Source organism: Pleurodeles waltl, chromosome 11, assembly GCF_031143425.1.
Source record: "Pleurodeles waltl isolate 20211129_DDA chromosome 11, aPleWal1.hap1.20221129, whole genome shotgun sequence".
Taxonomy (NCBI): Eukaryota; Metazoa; Chordata; class Amphibia; order Caudata; family Salamandridae; genus Pleurodeles; species Pleurodeles waltl.
This window is the reverse complement of record NC_090450.1, coordinates 232,231,317-232,257,463: the sequence shown is the minus strand read 5'-3', so window position 1 is coordinate 232,257,463 and position 26,147 is coordinate 232,231,317. Positions and strand designations below refer to the sequence as shown.

Below are 26,147 nucleotides of genomic sequence, written 5' to 3'. Positions count from 1 at the left end.
TAATATCTTCTTTTTGCACTTAACACTAGTGCGAGAGAGGATTTCAAGTCCTTGGTGCAGTGCTTGCAATGCACTCAAGCTGTTCTGTCTACACACCAAAGCAGGCTTTAGTTATTGAGTGTATTATAGCATTTGACATTGCTATTTAGTTTCAGAGTTTCAAAAGCGTTCCAGAGTTTCAAAAGTTGCCTGCATCTACATGTACCTTTGTAGTAGTTTGGCTCACACCTATCACAATAATCTCAAGGTTGTATTTACAAAGGTCTTAAAGATCACTGAGGATTAACAGATTTGCCTGCCCTCACCCATTGTAGCAAGGAAGAAGTGGATTCAAAATTAAAAAAATTGTAATGTTAGTGCCATCTTTTTTTGGTTGGGGGAGGGTTTTTCCTTGAAACCTCTGTAGAGCTGTATGTTGATTTCTTCCAACTGGATTAATCTTGTTTCTCTAAACAAACATATATTCTTAGGAAAGTAGTCAAGCAAGGTTTAATTTCTGGTAACTGGCATTATGCAAAACTGCAAAAAACAAACTCCAACGTCTCAGAAACCGTGTACACCTGTTCTCAAGAACACAAACATGAATTTTTTTTACAACATCTTAGACTTGCAAAATCTTTACTACATTTCAGATTTCATCTTCAGGTGTTGCTGGAAGACATCTCTTCTTCTTCTTGCTCGCTCCTGGTAGAGAATGCCTTCCATTCATTTACAGCAGCATTAAAATGTCAACTTCTCATAAAGAATTTTCACGATCTCTGATATTGTCAGCAGAGAGTTAGTGCAGACATCCTTCTTTCTCTCAGCTGCTTCTATGTTTTAGTCTAATATTTTATTAGAGTGCTAACAAACACTTGATTGGGGCACTGCTTCATTCCACAGCTAAAAAATAGTAAATTTATGATGTGCTTGTATAGGTTCCTGCTGATGCAGTTTAAAAAGGTAATTGTTGTGACTTACTGGTTGAGCTCTTAATTCTCGGTCTTGGCTCAAGGCTGGTCCCAAAAGTAGCCTAATCAATGTTGAGAGTATTTCAGATGTTCTTGCCATATTGCTCTGAATCCATTTCATCCACCCTTCAAGTCCCTCACATATTTCTTAGGAAGGGATGGAGTTGAATTTGTTATAATTTTTTGCATTAGTGGAAATAAAAATGCATTTAACCTTGGACTCTATGCTGACTATTCACCTCATTGTATGGGACAAGTTGAGCACGTGAACAGGGGAGGCCCAGCTCCCCAACACCAGCTTGTTCATTTCTTATATTTTCTATTGTATGCCATTTGATTTGCTAGAGCTTTGTGATCATATTTCTCATGCACGTACCAATATCAGGAGAGACTTGTAATTCTCTCCAATTGGATGTATCCTTTTATTTGTTTCTGTCTGCTGCCTGATGAAGGAAGTAATGTAAGCAATCTCCTACTCTGGTAGGTTGGCTCATGGAGATGTTACTTTTAACCTGACAGTCTTAAAAAAATGATTGTGATAATATCAAAATGTATCAAGCCTCTCTTGAAACCCTGCCATACTTGTGGAGTGAGGATAATTTATCCTGATGACTCACACTTTCAGTGCATGTATTTTTGACCCCATAATGCTATCCCTCAGAATTGTGAAACTGTCATTCATACTGCACAAAACCCCTAAACGTGGAGAAAAATTATTAGTGTTCGCCCTTCAGTCCTTAACATCTTCACAGAATCAGTATGCAGTGCTCTTCCTCATCCTCAAATAAGGAACCAGGAAAATGGTACATTTGGAATGTTGCCTCACTGAAGAAAACATTGCAAAAGCTTAATCTCCAGAAGGGTTACCTGGGTCGACTTCTAAGATGTGTATACTTGCCTCTAAGCCAAGATAAGGTTTGCTTCCGAACAAAGTCTTTTGCACTTTTGTCCCCAAAATCAGATCCTGCCTTTCAAGTTTTAAAGACTAGGCATTCATCACTTATAATGTTGATGGCAGCCTAGTCAATGAATACGTTTTCCTTGGTTGTGACATCCTTGTTCATGAACAAACTACGAGACACATCATCTTGGGAACGTCATTAAGACAACCAACTACTACCACAGTTATCCGTTTGACCATGTTGATGAGAGATACTAGTGCAACACAAGTCCTCTTTATAATGTTGTCGAGCACATGCTCAATGATGACAGCTGCTATGTGATTACAAGTTTAGTGCAAGGCCACCTCACCCCATCACCGATGCCTTGACAGTTACCATCCTAGTAAGGTTTATCAATAACACATCCCTTAGTTACACTAGACAGATTCTAGAAAGCAGCCTTCTGTCCAAGAGTATTGGGAAGAATAGGAAGAAAATTGTGTGGAAGCCTTCTTTAGTGAGTTTGAACCGGTGGGTGTAGCATGCTCACACAGATCAAATATTCATTTTCCGCCAGAAAGGGAAGAAATGGGTAAAGATGAGTCCTACTGCAGAAGTTAAAAATTTCACACTGTATGTGGAAACATCCCTTTTTCACTTCTCTACCTCCCATTGCGCAAGTCCAAATGGTTTTGATTATTACAAACAAATCATAGTTCAATTGCAGGTTCACTCAACCTACACCTGCTTTCAAATCTTATCATACTAATTCCCCTTGCCTCGCCACAAGGTTGTAGGGGCAATAGCCACTTTCTGGCAGGTGCAAGTGTGTGACCCAGAAGCTACGATCCCACCACCACAAACTTAAGAAGAGGTGGAAGACTGGGATTATGATGATATTCTTTGAAGAAAGTATTATCCCTGACCGAAAGGAACCTACTCTCTGAAGCAGAACAATTGATGATTCATTGGCACCAAATGATGGTGCCATGGAACTTATTGCAAAAGTTTCTCCACTTGTCCACACTGCTCTTCTTTTCTACATCTTAAGGTTCCCAGCAACATTTCTCTTTGCAGCCAACCTACTTATTTCTTTTTAGTAAGCTGATTAGTATGTAGATGTTTACAGCATTTGTAGGCTGAGCTGCTCTTCTTTTGACGAATTTATTCCACAGGGATAACTTTTGACGTCACTGTTATACTTTATAAGTCATTTTTCATTCTTTCATTCCCACCAGATACCCGGGCTCTTCCTCTCTGGCCCTCGCAAATGCACCCAGAATACAGTACAGCAGCAGCCGCTCTTCTTCCTACATCACAGCCAAGGCTTGGAACCACCTACCCCTCCCACCCCCGACCTGAACCCTTACTGGTGGACTTCATAAAGAGACTTAGGACCTGGTTCTTCAACAGAGATATTGCACCCCAGCGCTCAGATACCCTCAGGGGTGACAGTGACGCGCTCTACAAATGACTGATTGATTGATTGATTGATTCATTCATTCATTTGAGGAAATGGGGACATATCACAATGTGATAAAAAGAATCTCTGCCAAATTAGACTTGATGGCGTCTGCAAAACCTAAGTAGTGAAGTTTATTTGACTTCAAGGACAATCCTTGCAGGTCCTTCAGAGTTATTCCCTATTTTGGATCAACCCTTCGAAATAGACCAGCTTTATAGGAGAAACTCAACTATTGTTTCTCTGAACTCTCCTTGCCCAAAAAGTGGGAGAAGAGGGATTTCATCTTCAAATCACAATAGGTTACATACCTAGCTTTGCTTTGTACAACTCTGCCGGACAGGGGGGGCCCGAAGCTGGACTCAGTAAGCAAGAGTATAAAACCTTTACGGAAGACTTTGTGAAGATGGTGAAATGATACAGCAATCCTCTGAATATATTATCTATAATTGTGGCATTAATTCACTGCCTTTTAGGTAAGCACCAGAAACAATAAAAAAAAAAATCAGACTAAAGCAATTCTGAATGATGGAAATCAAACCTCAACAGTCATCATTTCATTTATAGTTTCTTGGCAATCATTGTTCATCAATATAGCTGCACTCAGCACTCCCTTTAGAATGGTAATCCAAGACAGGATCCTAAAAAACAATAGTAAGGCAACAAGATCAGTACTCTTGCTGTAAAGGAAACGTTACGTAGGGAAGAAACTCAACAAAGCAGGCCAATAGCATACAGGCTTTCTTCAAGATAGCAGGATTAGTCGAAATGCACTGACTCATTCTCAGAGCATACCCACTCCAATGCCAAGTTAGTAGGATGGAGAATTTCACCACTGTGACAGGAAACTGCACTAGACACGCATGTTTTGGGCATTATCCAATATTATCACTATCTAACATTTCAGCGAGCCCTGTACGCCTCTCAGAGGGGACCAATATCAACATTTTCAGGCCCAGCAGGAGGCAATATGCGGCTGAGCAACACGAAAACAAGTACCAAAAGCTCTTGAAGGCAAGGGCTTCCTTTTTAAATTCTTTATTCAGAAGAAGACCGCGAAGCCAGTATCCTATTTTGGATTAATGAATCATAGATATCAAAAGTTCTAAATAGTGACACTTCATGACATTCTTTTATCCAAGAACAAGAACTTTACCTCTTTAAATGTGGAGATTGCCTGCTTCCGTAATTCAGTATAGCCAAAAGAAATTGTCAATATCTACCTTTGAGAACCAGTTCAAAGTTCTGTTCTTTGACCTGAAAACACACTTGCATAGTTATTAATGCATGGCCTCAGTGGCAGCACATATTCCTTGATGGAAGGGGGCAGAGCTTACCCGTCCATAGATAGGCCACAGGCAAAGACAATACAACTGCAGATACACCTCACATTCTACAAGTACAAGACCGTGCTAAATCCATGGCTTTATGCATTCTTCTCGTGACTCGATGCCTCCCAGGTAGGGTAAAAAAATGACCAAATAGAATACGCTCACTTGCCATCAGGTTACAACCGTATCATAACAATAACACTTGGGCTTTATTCAGTGTGCTGAATTTTAATTTCTTAAAAAACTGTTCCCAACTTTTTTATTTTAAAAATGTCAGCCCACACAAAAGTGTAGTTACTGCCTAGTGTACCTTTTCAAACTAATAATGTAAAAAAAAATTCAATTTCATTTATTCGTTACCAGTAATTTCAATAGTAAACACATTGACGTTAATTACATGGTTGCCTTCCTTTATCCTGATATAGACAGTTGAGCAATCAAATTATTGGTGCTCAATATTTCGAGGTAATAGTTTATGTTAATGTTATCCTAAATAAGGGCAGATAATGTCCTTTCTCAGGTATTGGATTTATTGCTTCTGGGAAAGTTAATCTTTTCCAACCCATGACACTAAGCTGTCCATTGCTCACCTCATAAAAGAGAACAGTTTTTTCCCCATAGACTGTGTCATAGCTTTGAGAGAAAGCAAGTACATTTATTTCTAGTATGCCTATTTTTTCTTTTACATTTGATCTCTGTTTACTGTATACTACACCCCTACAATTTGAGGCTTTTGATTGAGAATGGATTTTGCATGTCTGCACTGTCTAGTTATTGGCTATGTATGGAATCCTTGGTTCTGAGAGCTCTGTCTCTTTCTCTTTCACACCTTCCTTCCTTCTCCCCAGCACGTTCTCTCTCTTTTTTTTCCCTGGTTCTGAGACCATGCTTGGCAATGAAATAGTCTGTTTAGAGCTTCATTTTAAGGCTTCCCCTTAGAACTTTTAAGTTAATACAGGTATCAACATTTGTGCAATTGTTTAATTGTAACAGTATTTTAGAATGCACACAGTGACCCAAATTAGATTAGAAGAGGCTGAATGACATTTTGTCTCTTACTAACTTATAGCTGATCATTCATAAACTATTGTTATGAATAATAATGATATTTTTTATACTTCTAGGGGACCACACTAAAATCAATGTAAATACAAGAAATGTGTTCATCGAATGCACAGCCACAGATCTTACAAAGGTAGGAATTAAAAGGAACCAGTCTTATTTATGTTTGAAGTCAAATTTAATATTGCAGAAGTGCGTACTGTTTTGTTCCTTTTAGCTGTACAGAATAATAATGAATTAGTTTGAATCCACAGTTTAAAGTTGGTAATGTCGGTTTTTCTGAAAAGAAGTCTCTTCACAAAATGGCCTTTTGAGTTGCAATCATGTCAAAAGACTACTGCAACACTTGTATTTACTGTTTTGATTTTACTGCTTCTAAATACTGTGTCAAGTGACAAAGTAAGAGGCCTAACTGATGCATGGCTATCATTGATACAGGCATCATAGTGGCAACAGGGACCATCAGTTTAAGCTCATTGCACCCCAGTTAAGGCTTTTAGAATTGATTGCTGCGCTAGAGTAAGGTACAGTGCAGCCTGCAGTTTTGTAACTGAAAAAAGGCTACAGGATAGTTATAGTTAGCTTCAGATTTCACAAATATAAAACCATAGAAATTCAGTAGTTATAGTTATCTAAATAAAACTATTACTCATGCCCTGGAGTAACTATAACTCTCGCTTTGCGGCCAGCTCTGGGTCTGTGTGTGTGTGTGTGTGTGTGTGTGTGTGTGTGTGTGTGAGAGAGAGAGAGTGGCTGTGTGAGTGGCTTAATGGGTTTGAGAGTGGTTGTGTGGGTGTATAAGTTGTGAGTGGGAGAGTGTGTGTGAGCGGGTGTGTGAGTGGCTTTGGGTCTATGGGGTGTGGGTGATTTTTGTGGGTGTAAGTGGTTTAGTGGGTGGTTGTGTAATTGGCTGTGTGGGTCATGAGTGAGTATGTGAGTGGTTTTGTGGGTCTGTGAGTGGGTGTGTGAGTGGCTGTATGGTTGTGTGACTGTGTAGTCTTGTGAGTGGTTGCGTGTGTGAGTGGGTGTATGCACTGCTATTGGCACGTGGAGCCGCAGATTCACCGTGGTGGATCAGCTGTGGATTTGAATCTCTAAATATACATACATTTTTCTTCAATATCTCCAAAACTGCTGAACAGATTTACACCAAATTACAACAAGCATTTGCAATGCAACGGGTCTCGCATTTGCTCGAGTTAGAGCTATTAGCGTTGTAAACTCCTAACCGGACTTTTCTTGCCACATAAAAAAAAAAACTAAAAGTAAAACAGTTTCACGTAAGCGAGCCGATTCACAGCGCCACGGCCGCCATGAGCATCAGTGTGAAGAGACACACAAAAGGAAAAAGAAGTTTGCTCGCAGTCAAACTTATTGGTAAAGTGCAGTTAGCCATGTAACAGGGGCGATAGCCAAGGCGGTAACAAAACCCCTCCAAGGAGGGACAAAGGTAAGCCATTTATCAATGTCATCAAAGGATTTTTGAAGGACAGGCCCACGAACGAGTGGTAGTGATGGGCATGCTGTGGGCATTGTTAAAAGCCCAGATACATACCAACACGCCGGATGAGCAGCGCTTGCGCGCTGCTATGCTCAACCTAAAAAGCACTCTTTCTGGACCAGGATGTGTTTTGGGACTCACCTCCTCCTGCCCCCTCCTCTTTTCTTGGCCCCTGCTTGACGAATCATACCAAACCTTTCAAGGTAGCAGCTTAAGTGAGTGGCAAACTAGTTTTGAACCTTTCATGAGAACTCCTCAAATAGCACGAAAGTTATTAGCAAAACGAAAAAATGCTTTTCCTATGGAAACTAGGTGATAACTATAACTACCTACTGCTGACAGCCAGTAGGATGGATGATGTATGTATGTGTATGTATATGTATATGTATATATGTGTATATATATATATATATACACACACACACACACACATATGTGTGTTCGATGGCATGTGTCGCTGCAGATGCACATGCTTTGTATAAATTCGCCATCTATTGTTGGGCTCGGAGTGTTAGAAGTTGTATATCTTCGAAGAAGATTTTCGAGTCACGAGATCGAGTGACTCCTCCTCTCAGTGATAGTGTGCATGGGCATCGAGTCCTTTGTTAGATTTTCTTTCCGCCTTTGAGTTCGGATGTGGTCCCTCTCACTCCGGGAGAGATTGGTTCGGTACTATCTGAACTTCTCTATCTTTCCTTTAAACGTAGGTATTGTTTTCAAACGTGTTTTCCATACTACGCTCGATCCGATTGTAGCATTGGGATCGATTAAATGCCCTTTTGGGCACCCGCGCCATTGTTGGGCCTTCTTGGGCCTACTGCGTCACAGGCTCATGGATCGGACTCCATTTCATTTCTGCCTCTGTGCCACGCTAAGTTCCCCTGCACCGACCAGCACTCGGTGTGTAACCTCTGCTTCTCTCCTGACCACAAGGAAGAAACCTGCGAGGCGTGCTGATCCTTCCGCTCCAAGAAGACTGCGGGATCGGAGCGTGCGTCGGCTGGAGATGGCATAGAAGTTGACCCACAAACGAACAACATTTTCGGTGAGGAACAGGTGCAGACTGCGGTTTCCATCGCAGACTCCGATTCTGACAGTGACTCAGATGGGGACAGCCAAGTTATTCCTGTGCTGCAGTACGCCAGCTCTTCCCATCACCAAAAACATCACAAAAAGTCAAATGAAATGGTCTTGGGTCCACCACTGCTTACCGGCCATGGTCGGGCCCGAAAGTTACACCTCGACAATTGACCCTCGGCTTCAGTGTCGAAAAAGACCAAAATGCATTCGAGCGAACAGACTGCCATGCCTATTTCGGGATTGAGTCGCAAGGTGAGGCTTCCACTTCAGAACCGAAACGTTTACATACCACCTCGGAGCCGAAGCAGCCAAGCTCTTCTTCAGACCCGAAAAAACTCCCTTCTGCTTCAGAGTCCACAGTAAAGCAGTCAATCACCACGCTTTCGGAGCACACAACTATAGGAAGCAAATATGTTCCATCTACAGAGGAATCAGCAGACATTAGGCCTATTCTTGAAGTGATGGACCATAATCACCAGAAAATTAAAAAAGACAGTTGGAAGATTATTGCCTCTCCTCCTTCAATAACATAGAAAGCTGTCTTTCCAAGAAAGTGTGGAACCTGGGCCTTCACCTGCAAAAATATTTAAGCACAAGGAGAAACCAAGGACGGTACAACAGTTTTCTCCACCACGCTCTCCCACTTCACCACCACCTCAGACTCCACCACCTTCACCTACACAGTATTCTATGTAATCTCCTGTCTCTTCACATGGGGATAATATGGGCGACAATACTTACAATGTAGACCCATGGGATGTATATGGTTCCGACCCTATCCTATCTAATGACGCTGATCTATATCTTACTAGGCCATGTCCACCAGAAGACACCACAGCCTATAATCAGGTGATTGCTAGAGCAGCCACATACTATAATGTGCAGCTGCACTCTGAACCCATAGAGGATGACTTTGTATTCAACACCCTATCCTCCACACAAACAGTACCAGTGTTTGCTAATGCTACCAGTCATGCTAAAACATGCTGATGATATATATATTTTTTTGATAAACAACTTTATTAGTTTGGCATAACAACTTTAAAAACCAATAGGTCACATCCGCGCCTCATAGGCACAGCATTAGACAAATCCCACATAGGTAACATGAGCACATAATTCATAGTGATTGTACTAGCCAGGGACAGGTCACACCGTCTACAGGTGCAGTCGCTGAGCGTATATCCCATGTCCCTGTCCACTTCCCCCACACTGTCTTACTTAGCCTGGGCATCCTCTTGCTTCATATACTGATTTTTCTTGTTGGGCACACCAGTCCACCCCACGCCTCCATTTCTCCAGAGCTGGTGCCGTCTCCGCCTTCCAGCCTGCAGAGATCTCTCTTTTGGCCAACCAGATGTGACACTCCCAAAAAACATGATTCGCTCTACTGGACCCCACTCCCTCCAGGACACCCAACAAAAGAGGCAGCGGGCCACCTCAACCTCCACCTGCAGGATTCTAGAGATTTCAGCTGTAACCGCTTGCCAGTAGGTTGCTATGTGTGGGCAGCTCCATACCATATGAAAGAAGTCAGCATTGGGAACCCGCACTGCGGGGCAGTCTGCGCGAGACCTGCTTTATGCATTTTATCGAGTGTGAGATAGGCTGGGTGCAGATAATAGTTTGCACCACATGAAGGCGGGTAGTCATAGTCCAGGCTCTTGGGGCCATCAGAGCATCTCGCCAGGCCTTATCCTCTGTATGGCCCAGCCAGTTCTCCCACCGCTCCCGGAGTCTACCGAATGTCTGTGCTGTATTGGTAACCAAGGTGCGGTATATTTGAGACACTCCCCCTTTGCCCAAGCCACCCATCAAGGTTTTGGCCTCTGGCGGACTGAATTCGGGGAGGGTCGAGCCAGCTTGACTGTGTATGCTCAGCGTGTGTCTGAGTTGCAAGTTATCTATGGAATTGGGTCCAGGAGAGCGAGTATTTCTGCTGAAGCTCTTGGAAGGACCGCATGTGGGAGCCCGCCCAGACATCTCCCAACAGCGAAATACCTAGAAGGTCCCATTTCTGGAACCCCTCCAGTGCCGAGACCTCCTCCAGCCATGTCCCATGCCATAACGGGGTTTGTTGGGTGAGTCGTCGCCCCCATCCAGTTACCTCCTGTGCTGCCCTCCACCCCGTTGGCACCACCCTTGTCACCTCTGGGGTCCTACGTGGCAGGGGGTTACCATACAGCATCCCAAGCAGGCCAGGGAAGCACATAGTCAGCAGTTCAAGTCAATATGCTGGATCAGGCCAGCCGCCCCACAACCAGTCATTGATCACCAGCAAGTGCATTGCAAGGTAGTAGAGATAGAGATTGGACATTCCCAATCCGACATCATATACATCACCTTGACAGTATTGTACCATCGGAATTGCTGCGCTACTGCGTCCGTTTCCTTAAACCATTTCTTGAGTATGTGGTATGGGAAGTTTTGGAGCAGGAAGAGGAACCACCATCATTTTATAGAGCGCTATCCTTCCCAGAATGTTAAGAGGTAGGGTCTGCCATCTCTGGAGGTCTGCTTTGATCCTCAGGGTGAACGGTGAAATGTTACCGAGCTGTGCGAGGAGGAGGTGAGCTGTCGTTCTAGTCGTAGCATCCGGGCCTCAAGGTCCGACACCTGTTGGTTCCGTTCTCTCTTTCTCGTGGAGGAGATACCTGGCCTGCCCCCTGAGGGTGGCCTTACAGGCGGCCTCAAATGATGCCAGATGATGGCACTGACCCTAGATTGTTTGCAAAGTATTGAGTAAGCTGGTCTCTCAGGGCTTGGAAATAGTCACCATTTTGTAAGTGCCAGGCGTTTAACCTCCACACGGGGTGCTGGGTGACGTCTATAGCGTCTATTCGGACGAAGAGCAGTGCGTGATCTGAGACCCCATGGGGTAGGATCTCTATCCCGGTGACTCTGGATACGTCCAGGGCAGGCACGAAGAGGAGGTCTATTCTTGCATGAGTGTGGTGTGCTGCCGATGTGTGCGTGTATTGCCGCACTCTAGGGTGCCAAAGCTGCCACACGTTGCATATGCTCAGGCTGTCTGCCCAGTGGTTCAGCCTGGAAGCCCGGGTCAAGTGGCTCATAGATGGGGGGTCCTGTGATATCCATTTCTGGATTCATGACGGAGTTGAAGTCCCTCCCCCGGATGGTCAGACCTGGGGAGGGAGCCCTACCACCGCCTCCTGGAGGGTCATCCGAAATCGCTCAAAAACCCCAGGAGGAGTTTATATGCACAGGATGTTGACCGGTTGTCCGACCAGCGTGCCTGACACCGCGGCGTAGCACCCCTGTGGATCTAGCCGGGAAGCAGTTATCACTATGGGCAGCGAACGATGTAGCAAGATAGCCACCCCCCTAGAGCCCCTGGTGACACCTGCATGGTCGACTCTATTGTACCCACCCGGTGCGAGCATGGGGCACTTGGTTCCAAGTAAGTGTCTCCTGGAGCAAAACCACAGAAGGGGCAAAGAGTGCAGATCTCTTGATTTTATCTAGGAGCCTGTTGACATACCATTAGAGAATCTGCTTAGTGGTCCAGTACGTGTGGGGAACTGGGAATAGTGTGTGTAGTGTGCCAGCCCAAGGGAGGCGACCAACTGAAAAAAAACATGCTAACACAACTGAAACTCAACCACCATGTGACCATGGATTGTTGCATCAATGTGACAGCCCCACCCAACTGCCCCCCACCCCATACTTCCATCCCTCAAGCATCTGTCACCCTTAAATCCAACCAAAACCTTAATAACAAAGTGCCTGCCGTTGGTGTGGAGTAGTGGACCCCCCCATGTAGTCAGAGTTTTGCAATACTGCTAGCCCCGTCCCGCGCCCATTACCAAACAGACGGTCTGGTCTCGCCCTCACCCCACTTTTTCTTGACTCCCTCGTAGGAGCGACGTTTGGCCTGCACTTCCCAGGTATAGTCAGGAAAGATAAGAATCCTATGGTTGTTCCAACGAAGATCCGGGCGCGCCCGCGCCTCTCTGAGGATAGTATCACGGTGTTTGAAGTTGAGAAATCTTGCAATCGTTTGTTGGCTGGGTCCACCGGTGGGAGGGTCTGGGTGCCAGTGCCCTGTGGACCCGCTTGATGGCAAACCAGGGGGACAGTTGCTGCTCTAGGACCCAGGATCAGATTCAGCGCTCCAGAAACTCAACTGCCTGAGTCTCCTCGGCTCCCTCCGGAAAGCCAACAAATCGCAGGTTGTTGCGTCAGGAACGGTTTTGTGCGTTCTCAGCTCTATGATGGAGGTCACTAGTGCGAGTCAGCAGCTGGGCAACTTTGGTATTCAGATCTGTAATCTCATCCTCTGCTTGGGATATTTGATCTTTGACTTCTTTTATGCGGCCCACCACTGTCCGCAAATCCTGCCGCAGGAGACCCACATCCTCTCGTACCTCCCCAATTTGTGTTTCAACAGCAAGCTGTGAGGATTGAATGACCTGCAGGATCGCACCCACACCTTCCACAGCCGTGGCCTCCGGTGTTGTTTTGCCCACCCCGCAAGAGGACGCCTGTGTGGTGAACTGGTCGATCGTTGCTGGGACGCCAGCTGCTGTTTGCGGGTTTTGTCCCTCCCCATGACAGCTGCGTGGGCCCGGGTGCCATGAACCCAACACGGATCTCTGCTTGACCACTACCGAAGGTTGTCTCGCCGGGGCAGGGCCCGTACTGCTGCGGGAGAGTGCTTCAGGGTCTCGCCACAATGGCTGCGCAGGCAGCAAGACCACTCCCCCCCCCCCCAAAACCCCCCCCCCCCCCCACAGATCAGGGTCGGCCGTGCCTAGTCGGTCGGCACTACTCTGCAGCTTATGGGCCGGTGCCGCGGTTCAGTCCCACACCTTGTGTCCTATGTCCTATGTCTCCCACACCTTTGGCTCAGATCCGTTGCCCCTCCGGTGGGGGGGATGCGCCCGGGCCCTCTGTGGTCCCGGAGGAATCCGTGTGGCATCCTCTTCACTGTTTCGCCCCATCCTCACTCCTCCGCGCGGCCCCCTGCCGTGGCCTGGCCACCCCGGCCCCCTGCCGTGGCCTGGCCACCCCGGCCCCCTGCCGTGGCCTGGCCACCCCGGCCCCCTGCCGTGGCCTGGCCACCCCGGCCCCCTGCCGTGGCCTGGCCACCCCGGCCCCCTGCCGTGGCCTGGCCACCCCGGCGACACTATCCAGGCTCCCGTCACAACCCCGCGGCCCGAGGCGGCTGCTGCAACTCCTTGAACACCCGCCCCCCCCCCCCAGGGCCCAGATACAATTTCAAAAATGCCCCGGGCCATCCTCTGCTCTCGCTTCTCTCCGGTTTGGGGGCGCCCCGGCCTGGGCAGGGAGGAGCTCTTTGGCCCCGGGGTAGGGAGGGATCCGCTCGGCGGCGTCCTCGCCGATCTGCCACCTCACCTCACTGTGCCGGCCCAGGCCAGGGCCCAATCACTGGCCCGACCCCAGCAACAGGGCAGCCTGCGCCCACCGCACCCTCCCTGGGTGTCCAGCTGCAGCCCCGCAGTCCGAAGCGGCCGCCGCACCTCCTCATCATCACCCCCTTTCCTTCCGGGCCGGCACCGGGCCCCTGCACTGCCCCAGGGCCTGCTTCGTTGCCTGCCTCTCTCTGGGTCCGAGGCCGGCCCCGGCCGCCTGGGCCTCACCATGTACAGAGCGCAGGGGCTCCAGGCCACTCCCCGCCGCCTCCAGAGGGCCAGTGCCCCTCTTCTAGGCCGTGGCGAATGCCCCGGTCTGCGGACTCCTCGCAGGGCGTGGTTCATCAGTCGGTCTCTGCCACAGAATTGTGGCGCACGAGGATCCCGCGCCACCTCACCGGACCCTCCACTGCGCACAGGGACACAGCAGGGGCAGGCAGGATGCCAGACGAACAGGGCTTTTAGCAGCGGATGATGGAGGGGTCCGGAGCACTCTTAGAGTGCGACCGCCATCTTGACGCCCGAAGCCTCGTCCCTGCTGATGATACTTTTAAAGAGCCAGCAAAGGGTAGAGTATTCACACCGAGGGTGGACAAAAAATATAAAGCCGCACCATCAGATCCACTCGTCATCACACAACAATTACCACCTGATTCCATTGTTGTCAGTGCAGCTAGAAAGAGTGCAAACAGTCAGTCCACAGGTGATGCTACTCCCCTGATAAAGCAGCAGATTTGATGTAGCAGGCAAAAGAGTGGCAACTCAAGCTGCAAATCAGTTGAAAATTGCCAACTCCCAAGCACTTTTAGCCAGGTATGACAGGGCCATTTGGGACGAGATGCAGGAGTTCCTCCAATATCTCCCTAAGGAACAACAAAGGGCACAGCAGGTAGTGACAGAAGGACAAGCTATTGCCAACAATCAAATTCGATCCGCCCTAGACGCAGCAGACACCGCAGATAGGGAAATAATTATTAGTGTTATGATCAGAAGGCATGCTTGGTTGCTGTCCTCCGGATTTAAACCTGAGATACAGCAGGCAGTTTAACAAACTGCAGCTATTTGGACGAGAGGTAGATACCACCACTGAGAAATTAAAAAAAGGTCTCCGATACAGCAAAGGCCATGGGTGCCCTTTACACAACACCTTTTTGGGGGTATTTTCACAAACCCCAAATCAGAGGGGGTTTTAAATCCCAAACATCAGACGCCTCTACATCCCAACAGAAACTGGGACAACAGTATTATTCTATGAGATCTTTACGAGGATCCTATGGAGGACACAACTTCAGAAGTAGGGGCAAATCCACTGCCACAAGAGGTGCCTCTACCTCATCAAAGCAGTGACTTTTTCTGCATCCCCACACAGCACAAATCTCCTGTGGGAGGAAGACTGCAACATTTCTACCATCAATGGCACAAAATTACATCAGATCAACTGGTACTGTCAATTATCCACAATGGTTATTGCCTATAACTCATCTCCACTCCACAAAATATTCCTCCTTGCTCACACAGGCTTTCTCCAGAACACCTTGTTCTGCTAAAGCAAGAGGTAGAATCACTTCTACTCAAAGGTGCAATAGAGGTAGTACCTATCACTCAACAAGGAACAGGACTATATTCTCTATACTTCCTCTTAACAAACAAGGATGGCACTCTCAGACCAATCCTCAGTCTCAGAACTCTCAATCAGTACATACTTTCAGAGCATTTTTGCATAGTCGCACTTCAGGATGTCATCCCTTTGTTGCAAAAACAAGACTACATGACAGCATTAGATCTAAAAGCTGCTTACTTTCATATTCCCATACATCCAGCACCGCAAATACTTGAGGTTTGTGATAGCAGGCAAGTGCTACCAATTCAAAGTGCTACTCTTTGGAGTAACAACAGCACAAAGGGTATTTATCAAATGCCTAGCAGTGGTTGCAGCTTACCTCAGAAGACAGCATATACATGGCTTTCCCTATCTGGACGACTGGCTCATAAAAGCCAGCACCATTCAAATCTGTCAACAACACACACAATACACAATCAATACCCTACCCAGTCTATGGTTCACAATCAATTACCAGAAGTCTCACCTTCAGCCAGCGAAAATACAACAATATCTGGGAGCAATTCTGAAAAACTCAGTCAGCATTAGCCTGCCCAAACCCACAACTAATTCAAATGTTCCACAGGCTCATATCTCAGCTACAATACAGTCAAACTTACACAGTAAGGTTTATTATGAAACTATTGGGAATGATGGCATCCTGCATATCAATAGTGCCCAATGCACGTCTAAACATGAGACCCCTGCAACAGCGTCTTTCACAACAATGGTCTCAGGCACAGGGTCAACTACACAATCTAGTGTTGTACTGCCAGACTTACAACTCTCTGCAATGGTGGAATCACACCAACCTATCAAAAGGGCTGCCATTTCAGGACCCTATGCCACAGACCATAATCACCACAGATGCATCAATGACAGTTTGGGCAGCCCATCTCAACAATATTACGATATAGTCAGAATGGGACTCAGTCCAGCAGACTTACCACATAAACCACTTGGAATTGCTGGCAGTGTTCTTAGCACTCAAAGTATTCCAGCCACATATCACACACAAGACAGTGTTAATAAGCACAGACAACATGACAGCAAAGTATTATCTGCAGAAACTGGTGGTGGGGGGTGGGGGGGAGGGACATTCATCATCTCAATTGTCCCTTCTAGCACAGACAATTTGGAAGTGGGGAATTCACAATAGCATTCACCTATTAGCAGAGTATATCCCAGGGATACACAACCAACTAGCGGACCTCTTAAGCAGGACGCAGCAACAAATACACGAAAGGGAGATTCACCCACAAGTAATTCAACAGTACTCTCACATGTGGAGAACACCAAACATGGACCTCTTCGCAACAAGCGAAAACATAAAATGCCCAAACTTCGCATCCTGGTACCCACACCCTCATCCAAGGGCAATGCTTAATGGATCAATTGGTCAGGGATACTTGCTTACGCTTTTTCCCACTAATTCTATTTCTTGTCAACAAGATTCGTCACGCTTCCCTCACTATGATAATCATAGCTCCCACATGGGCACGTCAAAACTGGTACACAACACTGTTGGATCTATCTGTAGTACCACATCGCAAGCTTCAAACAGACCACACATATTGACTTAAAATAAAGGTCAAATCAGGCATCCCAATCCCAGTGTGCTCAACCTTGCGATTTGGCTCCTGAAGTTATAGAGTTTGGATATCTACAACTTCCATCAGCATGTATGGACATTCTAACGGAAGCATTTAAACCTACAACAAGGCAGTGCTCTGCAGTTAAATTGACAAGTTTTTGTATTTTACTTTCAACCCAAAAACATTGATCCACTTAAAGCATCGGTACAGGATATTGTATGTTATTTGCTTTACTTACAAAAAGCAAATCTTGTATTTTCATCAATTAAAATTAATTTAACAGCAATATCAGCCTACCTCCAAAACAGACAGCATACCTCTCTGTGTAGTATTCCTGTCATAAAAGCTTTTATGGAAGGCCTTAAAAGAGTTATTCCACCTAGAGCACCACCAGCTCCTCCCTGGAATCTTGACATTGTGCCCACAAGGCTTATGGGTCCATATTTGAACACATGCATTCTTGCGCTCTTTTTAACTTCTCTCCTGGAAAGTTGCTTTCCTGGTAGTAATTACTTCCTTACGGACAGTAAGTGAAATTCAAGCATTCACTTTAGAAGAACCCTTCTTCCCAATTCACAAACACAAAATAATACTTAGGACAAATCCAAAATTTCTGCCCAAAGTGGTTTCACCATGTCACGTCAGTCAGTGGAATTGCCAGTCTTCTTTCCACAGCCAGATTCAGTTGCTCGAAGAGCTCTCCACACTCTTGATCTCAAAAGAGCTCTCATGTATTACACAGACAGAACAAAAGATTTTAGAAAATCCAAACAACTTTTTGTGGCTTTCCAACAGCCTCATAAAGTTAATCCTATTTCGAAACAAGGATTGGCCAGATGGATAGTAAAGTGTATTCAAACTTGCTATCTTAAAGCTAAAAGGCAACTATTAGCAACTCCTAAAGCACATTCTACTAGATAGAAAGGAACGTCAGTGGCATTCTTAGGAAATATACCAGTGGCAGACATATGCAAAGCAGCCACATGGTCCACACCATACACATTTACTAAACACTACTGTGTGGATGTGCTATCTCGCCAACAAGCAAATGTTGGTCAAGCAGTGCTTAAAACACTATTTGAAAGTACTCCAACGCCTATAGGCTAGCCACCGCTTATTCTAAGGTGGGACTGCTTTTCAGGCTATGCAAAGCATGTGTATATGCAGCTACACATGCCTTGGAACGGAAAATGTCACTTACCCTGTGTACATCAGTTCGTGGCATGTAGTGCTACAGATTCACATGCGCCCTTCCTCCTCCCTGGAAGCCTGTAGCCGTTGTGGTACTTTCTTAGGTGAATATGTATATACATTGCATGAACAAATTCTCTACTTATTATACCTGTAAGTACAAATTAAATTCTTCACGCCTTACTTCACCTTCCCGCTGGAAAACCATCTAACAAAGGACTTGATGCCCATGCGCACTATCACCGAGATGAGGAGTCACTCTATCTCATGACTCGAAAAAGCTTCTTCGAAGAAAAACAACTTGTAACACTCAGAGCCCAACACTCAATGGCAAACTTATGAAAAGCATGTGAATCTGCAGCACTACATGCAAGGAACAGATGTACACTGGGTAAGTTATATTTTCCATATATTATATATATATTAAATAGTGGAGGTCGCCACTAGATAGTCATAGTTAGGACCTAGTTTCTATATAAAAAGCATTTTTTTTACTTGCCTACATCTTTGGCGAATCTTCATGAGATTTTCCAAGAATATTTGCCAGTCCCGTCAGCTGCTGCTTGGAAAGTTTTGGGGTGATCTGTCTGGGAGTGGGGAGAAGGAGGAGGAGGGGGGGTATGGGAATAAAAACTACTAGTCGGAATTACACCAGATTTGGCAGGAAGGTAGGTCCTGGTTTAGAAAGAGTGCTTTTTTGTGTTGGTGTGAATCCGTTCAGTGGTTTTCTTCTAATTAACTGGAAAACAAATTTGTATCTATAGGGATGTGGATCCTCCACAGATTCGGAGGAAAATCAAGGCCCTGATTGGCTGGCCACAACCTGACAGAAAAGTTGTGGCCGCCATTTTGTTTCTCGCATTGACTGAGGGGGTGGGGAAAAAAACAGTATAAAAATATTTAAGGGGTCTGAATTAACTCGTACAAAAGCATAGAAATTCAGCAGTTATAGTTGGAGTGCTTTCAAGTAACTATAACTTGCGCCCTAAGGTAACTATAACTCGCATCCTCTCCATGCACAGTTGTCTGATCAATAATTTTATTGCAAATGTTGCAGTGATATGAAAGGTGGGATAGAAGATATCATCAAAGATATAACGTGGAGAAATTAACTGTGCAATATTCATTCAAAATTCCCAGGTAGACTATGCGTTGAGGAAACATCGAACAATAGTCTGACCTTCCATACATAAGATCAATAGAATCACTATGGTAACGAATTTCTGCATGAACGTACCAGCTTGAGTAAGGAAATAGGAAAATACTCCCTATATAAATATTCCAGAGATTCACACCGAGATGGAATGATCCAAAGAATGAGTCTGGGCAAATGTGTACTTCTAACAAATTACGAGGTCCTGCATAACAACCAAAACTTACATCCTATAATAATACATAGCAGGAAAACTCAAAACTCTAAAAACACTACACACGCGTATGGCAATGCACGTAATGTACCCCTGTAAAAAGTACTTCCCAAACAGGATGGTGAAAAAAGGTGGTTCCTACTTGTGGCTGGGGGCTGGAGGCATTGGCATGCCCATTGTGGGCAGCCCACAACCCTCTATTATTTAAATAAAATAAAAAAATCCTGGTGTCTAGTGGGCGTTCTGTCCTCCGCACATGAGCGTCTGCGCACATGATGGAACCATTCCATCATATGCAGCGAAGGGGTTATAGGGCTAGGCTCTAGCTTTGTGCAGCCATTAAAAGAGCATGCTTCCTTCTTTGGCCAGTATGACATAAATGTACAGTGTTTTCTTAAATAGAATGGCATTTATGTAGTGAAATTACATGTTACAAAGTTATCAGTTTATTCCGATCAGTAATAGAGAGAGAGGTGTGTGCCTGATTTAGACTTGGATGGATGGATTACTTGGTCACAACCATGACGTATATCCTGTCTACTGCATTACAAGTACATTATCTCCTAAGACACTTGTAATAGGGTGGGCGAACTATCTGTCACGTGTCGTAACCAAACTTGAGTAGCCCCCCCCCCCGCAGTGTACAAGGAGTTGCCCCCTATTGACTAACTCCGGTGATCTCAGGCCCAGGTACTGTGCTGAATGTGCCCCTGGGAGCTCGCCTCCCTGCACTGCAGCGGCTGCAAGGGCCTTTGTTACACCACTGGTCATGTTTGTGACGAGGTTTCCCATCTGCCAAAGGCCCTTAGTTCCATAGTTGCCAAGTTTTTAGTTTGCCTGTGTGTGACAATCCAATGTGTGGGGTGCGTTTGTGTGTAACATTTCAAGGCCTTGTGTGTGACAGTTTGAGTGAGGCTTTATTGAGAGTGAAAGAAGGCAGTTGCGTTGAAGTCAACAGACAATAGTCAAGAATTACACCCTTTTCTCATATGTAATGGTTTAAAGGTGGGGCTTAAAAGCCACAACAACTAAAATCATTAGACACAAGTGATGTGGACAGTAATGTGTTAGACAGTATCCTGGAAGGCATAGAATAAAGCGGCCGACCTTATCCCCCTCCCCCTAACAACCCTTATCCTAAAAGGCCCCAATCACCTTGCTTGGTCAGGTGGGATGGCGCCAGTTGCGGAAAACAAAGGGCAGGTCGCGCCCTCCTGGCTAGTGTGAGAGGGCGCTGCTGGGTGATCCTAGTCCGAATAGGATGCATTTTGCTTACCGTGGCATACTGAGAGAGTTAGGGACCGTGCATGACTCGGCTTGATTGATGCACCCTCAGTTTGCAGTAGTGCCTAATGTAAATAAATGTAGTACTAGTGTGAACTTTATAGACTTTTGTATCACATTGTGTGAATATTTTCAGAGGCCAGTGCATTTCAACTACAGAGGCTCAGTCTGGCAGCACTGTGTAGACCTGGCCACCTGCCAGCAGCATACTCGAAGCTAATGCAGCTCCTTGGTCAGCACACCTCGGGGTGGTCAGGGCGATGCTAAAAATGCGTGACTAATGCATTTTAGTGCAGTGATGCGGACAACACACGAAAATACCTTACCTTATACATTTGCTTGTGGAGTTTGGTTTTGATTTTTAATGAGAAGTCCTGGCCCTTCAACACCTGCCTTGGTGCAGTTTTCCACGCAATCTGCCAATGTATGCTCATGAATTTAATAGAATTTTCCAGAAGTTAACAATAAAACTGTTTTCCTTATGACTTTGAACTAGATGTATAGGTTGGCGATCCATTTTTTTATTTTTTTTCAAAAGAGGCATTTTTAAACTGAAAACCCACAAACAGGATACTACTGAGAGTAATAGTCGTGCCTCTGATAATCATAATAAGTTTACACGAGAAAAACTTTGCATAACAAGCCTTGCTGCTAGAGGCATAGCTGGGTCAATGAGACTGTGGGGAGGGGAGGGCTAGGGAAAGTTAGAGCAGCAGATATCCTAACAAACACACTGGCAATAATGTCAAAATACATTTATACAACAAGCAGAGCGCATGAGAGGGACTTCAGGGGCAGTGCAAAGAGAGAGGAATGCGGATTGGTAGGAGTACTAAGTAAAAGAAACCTTACATTTTGTAAAATAAACAACATTTTGAGGACTTTTAAAGCCAAAAAGAGAGAGAGAGAGAGTGTGTGTGTGTGTGTGTTTTTGTCTGTGTGTGAACAAAAAAAGCACAGGTGAAATCCGACAGACACTTCACCATATTGGACTAAATGTACCTCTACCCAACCGTTCATCAGAAAATAAAATTACTAGGGGCTGTAACCTCCCATACACCCACCCCCTTCAAGCTACACCCCTGCGTGCTCCTGCCCAAGTTTAAGACTTAAGGGACAAACACAGACTCCCCTGCTGGCAAAAATAAAGCGCTCAATTGGACAATATGGAAGGACTGAAAGAGTGGTACTGCCTGCTTTCTGTCTGAAGTAACCAATAATGCCCTTTCATCTCCTGCGCACCGCTTATTTGTCAAAAGCAGTATTCTGAGCCCGGGACCAGTTGCCAGCCTCCCGAGCGGCTGCAGATGAGTTAGATTGAAATGGGAGGTTGTCAGACCACAACGTTTCCTTTTCCCAGAATTGATGCAAAATTTTTCCAGTCTGACGATATTTTAGTCGCAGGATAACCCGACCTGGCAACTCAGCCTAAAGCAACTTCATAAGAGTCACGCGCAAATCAAAAACAGCAACTTCTGTACAGACATCCATGGATTTGATTATGAAACAACCTAACAGTTTCATGGGTTAACCTCTCTTTGCCGCTACACTAAATAGGTTTTGCAAAAAGTAGCAATAAGTGAAAGAATGCTGCATGCAGTATTTTTTAATGGAAGAGAACCTTGGTAGAGGAAGGGATAATAATAATGCACCCCAACCAGAATTTTGGCTACTAAGGTGTCTAGTAGGGTAGATATTTGAGTATCAAGGAATAATACAAGCAAGATGCTTGAGGTTCACAGCCTTAGTCCAATCTTGCCCTTGGGGGATACTTCTACAGTCACTTTACAACAGGATGCTGTCACGTGAACATCCGGAATAACATCAACACCTATTCAGGTTTATGTTTGAGCCCCAAAGTTCCATGATTGCAATCCCAATAGGTCAAATTCTGCAGCTGCTCACAGTGCCATATTTCTCTATACTCCAGTGACACTCCAATCAGGAAAAAAGTCATTTATAGCCTACGGTTACCCACTAATGGTAATACAACTCACATTGAAGGTTCCACAATGGTATGGTAATCTGCTGTTGTGGTTGCTGTGAAGTGGAGTATCTCAGAGTATCAGTCACTAGCTGAAAAGTATCGAGGAGAGGGCTATTGATATTGTGAAGTATGACCTTGTGCTTTAGCAGGCGAACGCTGGGTATTTCTTCTGCTAAGGACCCAACAATGTGAAGTTGTCTATTTGGCAAAAGTATTTTTTTCCCTTTTGGGAGATATAAAGTTAACTTTGCGGAGCCTGGCGTAAAGAGATTTTAGGTGATGGGAAACAGCTGCCGATATAGACTATAGTCATTATTTCCATCATGAAATCTTGAGTACAGACTAGCTCCACGGGTATTGCAACACTTTATGAATAGACACAAAACGAATTTCTACTGGATGCTGCTTCCCTCAGATTTCTAATGGCTACTTCTGCCCTCAGATTCCGCATCTTTGGTGTTTTTCCTCATGCATCATGCTAGAACCTTAACAGTTTTCTTCAGCAGAGTTTCCAACTATCGGTGCTCACAAGGTCAAACAGTGAAATCACTTAAACAGCAGAAGAAATGTAATTACTCCATGAGGTAGGGTGTGTGCTATTGATTTCAGATCCTCTTTTAGTTCCTGTACAGCATACTCGCATACAAATGTGTCTGAGCATTTTTGCTTGCTTTTTCCCCATCTTTTCATGTAACTGCAACTAGTTTTGTTGATGAAAGGAAGTCACATCCGAAACACTTGGGGTTCAAACACCGTGCAATCTGTAAGAGAACTATGTTAGGGACTATTTCTTTTTTGATGTGCGTGTGGTGTGTGGGTATGGATCATGGCATAGAGCACCGTGTCCTGTGTGCCTCTACGCAAACCAAAGAGTTTAAGAAGAGAGAGGCAGAATGTTCCTTGGCCCAACAGCAGCACTGAGAGTGCCTCAAGATCACACTCTTCTGCCAAAGTACGTATTGCCCCACGAAGTAGTCAATTCCTAATCTCAGAGAAATTGTCTTCATATTATTCAAGGCATGAAAAAAAACCACAAAAAAACCCACCACCACTCATCTTCCTTTCTGCCATACAGTTCAGATTTAGGTGAGAATAAATGTTATTCTAAGGCTCCCATGAGGGTGCCTAATTGATCCTCAGCTGGTTCGAATTCAGGCATGCAGTCTGGAGATGATAGTCTTGGTGTGCTTCTCGAGAGGCCTCGGATCATGCCATGCCCATGGCACAGCTTCTACTCTGGGCCAAGCCAGCTGTTTGGCTTTTGAGCAGTTGTGCTATGTACTCTTTCCACATCATCCAAATCTGAACATTTTTTGCGTGATTGTACCAGTGTTCCTCAAGGTGCAGGATGATGTGCTAGTGTGAGAGCAGGAAACTGCTTCCGAATCATTTAATTTAGAACTCTGTGCACCGGTACCATACACGCTTGCAGGGGTCATGTGAGGAACACTTTCATGTCCTTATTGAGATGCATACCCTTAGTATTTGCCTTTTTACTGCCAAACTTTTGTGGCTCAGTAGTGGCTTTTCGCATGCTCAGAGACTTCCTAAAGCGGGACAATCGACCTGATACCTTGAAAATCAATTTTGCTGTTATTCCTCTTTAACCTCTTCTTCCTTCCAAAAGTACTATTTTCAGTCCGCTTCATCCCACCATCCACATCTATATTAATCACTAAGTGACTTAGCTCTTAGTATAAAACCGCTTTATTCAAATGAATTCACATTGTGAGCAGACATGTTACTGGTTTTTCCTCCTTTAGTTTTCACATCCCATCTTGTTACATATCTTCCACATACATATGACCTTCACAGTCTCATCACCCTCTAGCGGCGGCGGCTCCTGATTTGGTTTTGATTCAGTAGTCTTTTACCAATTCATTGGGCAGCGTACCCCTAGGCCTTTTGCTTTATCCATGCCTGTTAACCATCAAACAAGCTCTTAGCTACCTCTTCTTTCCATGGAAGGCTTTCTCAGCTACAGTCCGTTTTCCACATCCATACATATATCTATCTGTATATATGAACTAGACATCACCCCAGTTCATAAGCTCAGTATATTCCCTTCTACTATCTCAAGATGCTCGATACTCCACCAGTCTTCCTGCTGATGTCCGTATGCATTTAACATTGTTATTGTAGTTTACAATGTTGTGCAACAAAATGTACAGCACATTTTCTAGAAATACCCAGTCAAGCAAATAAATGCAAAATACAAATTAAGAATAAGTGTGTTTACTTGAAATGTTAAAAAGTACTTTGTAATTGGAGGGAAGCAGATTCTTTACCTGTTTTATGGAAATTGGTGATTGAATTTGGATTTTGCATTTTTTAAACACTGTTTGAATTTGATACTTTGTAAGCATTCTCCTGATCTTTGCATTTTATATCAGAATCTTATTTTTTATAAGTTTTATGTGCACGTTGAAAGCTTGTTAAGAATAGTAATTACTGTCGATGCTATAAACCTTTTAAATACGTTGTTGGAAAATCTACTTTCAATGAAATGCTTCTCTGACCTGATCTAGCACTTGACTTTGTAAACAGTCCCTCCTTTGGGTCTGCCGGATGGCAATTCTCCCTTCACACTTGGTAAGTGAACAAGTAGCTAAGTGAACAAGTAGCTGAGGTGAGAGGGGCTACTAGCGCTCACCCTGGCCCATTTAATGCCATTAAACTCGCTGACGCACCACTGGTGTCTCAAAGGCAAGCGTGTCTGTGTTCTTGGTCCAGAACATGGCCAGTGGTAGCCATGTTGCCCCCTCCCAAGCTCAACAACAGAACTACAATATAGTACGCTCTGTTGACCCTCTGGCCTTAACTTTCTGGCAACCTGCTATTTTGTGCCCAGCAAGCTAGCCACTTACCTTATTGTTCCACCTGGAAGTCTAACTGGCTCACTCTCAATGTAGCTCCTGGGGGGCACCCTGAGCAATTGTGTGCCAATCCGGGATAAGGGTGCCAAGAGGTATTCCTCTCAAACTCTAAATGGCATTCATATCGGCTTAATCAACTTAAGATCCCTTCCAAACACAAAACTTACATCTGGGACCTCCTAAATGATAATAATTGGGATATCCCCTTCCTAACCAAAACTTGCCTCAACACCTACTCAGCGCCAGACATTGCCCTCACCATTGCAGAAGACTACTTGATCACTCATTTAGATAGTGCTGCCCAAGTGGGTGGAAGGATTGGCACCATATACCGTTCCAATTATAACTGCAATACTACGCAGCTTGACGGTATAGACATCATTGAGGGGATACTTTTTCCCTTCCTGTTAACTCCTGATTTCTCTATCTCTGGTGCTTTAATTTACTGCCCTACAAAAGCCCCTCCCTAACTTTGTAGTTCTCTGAGACTTTAATGTCCACATGGATGATCTAATTGCAGACCCGCAGAGCTACTCAGAGAGGCTATGTGTGATCTCAGCCTTTCCTAATTGGTAAATGGGGGC

At 45.0% G+C, this 26,147-nt stretch overlaps 1 protein-coding gene across 1 annotated transcript in view; it reads left to right on the top strand.

The window, feature by feature from the left end:
• The window catches only part of FARSB (phenylalanyl-tRNA synthetase subunit beta), a 326,792-nt gene that overhangs the window by 120,750 nt on the left and 179,895 nt on the right, over positions 1-26,147 (top strand). The window contains exon 8 of the mRNA XM_069213466.1: positions 5,749-5,819. Coding sequence (XP_069069567.1) covers positions 5,749-5,819 — 71 coding nt within the window. The remainder of the gene's footprint in view (positions 1-5,748; positions 5,820-26,147) is intronic.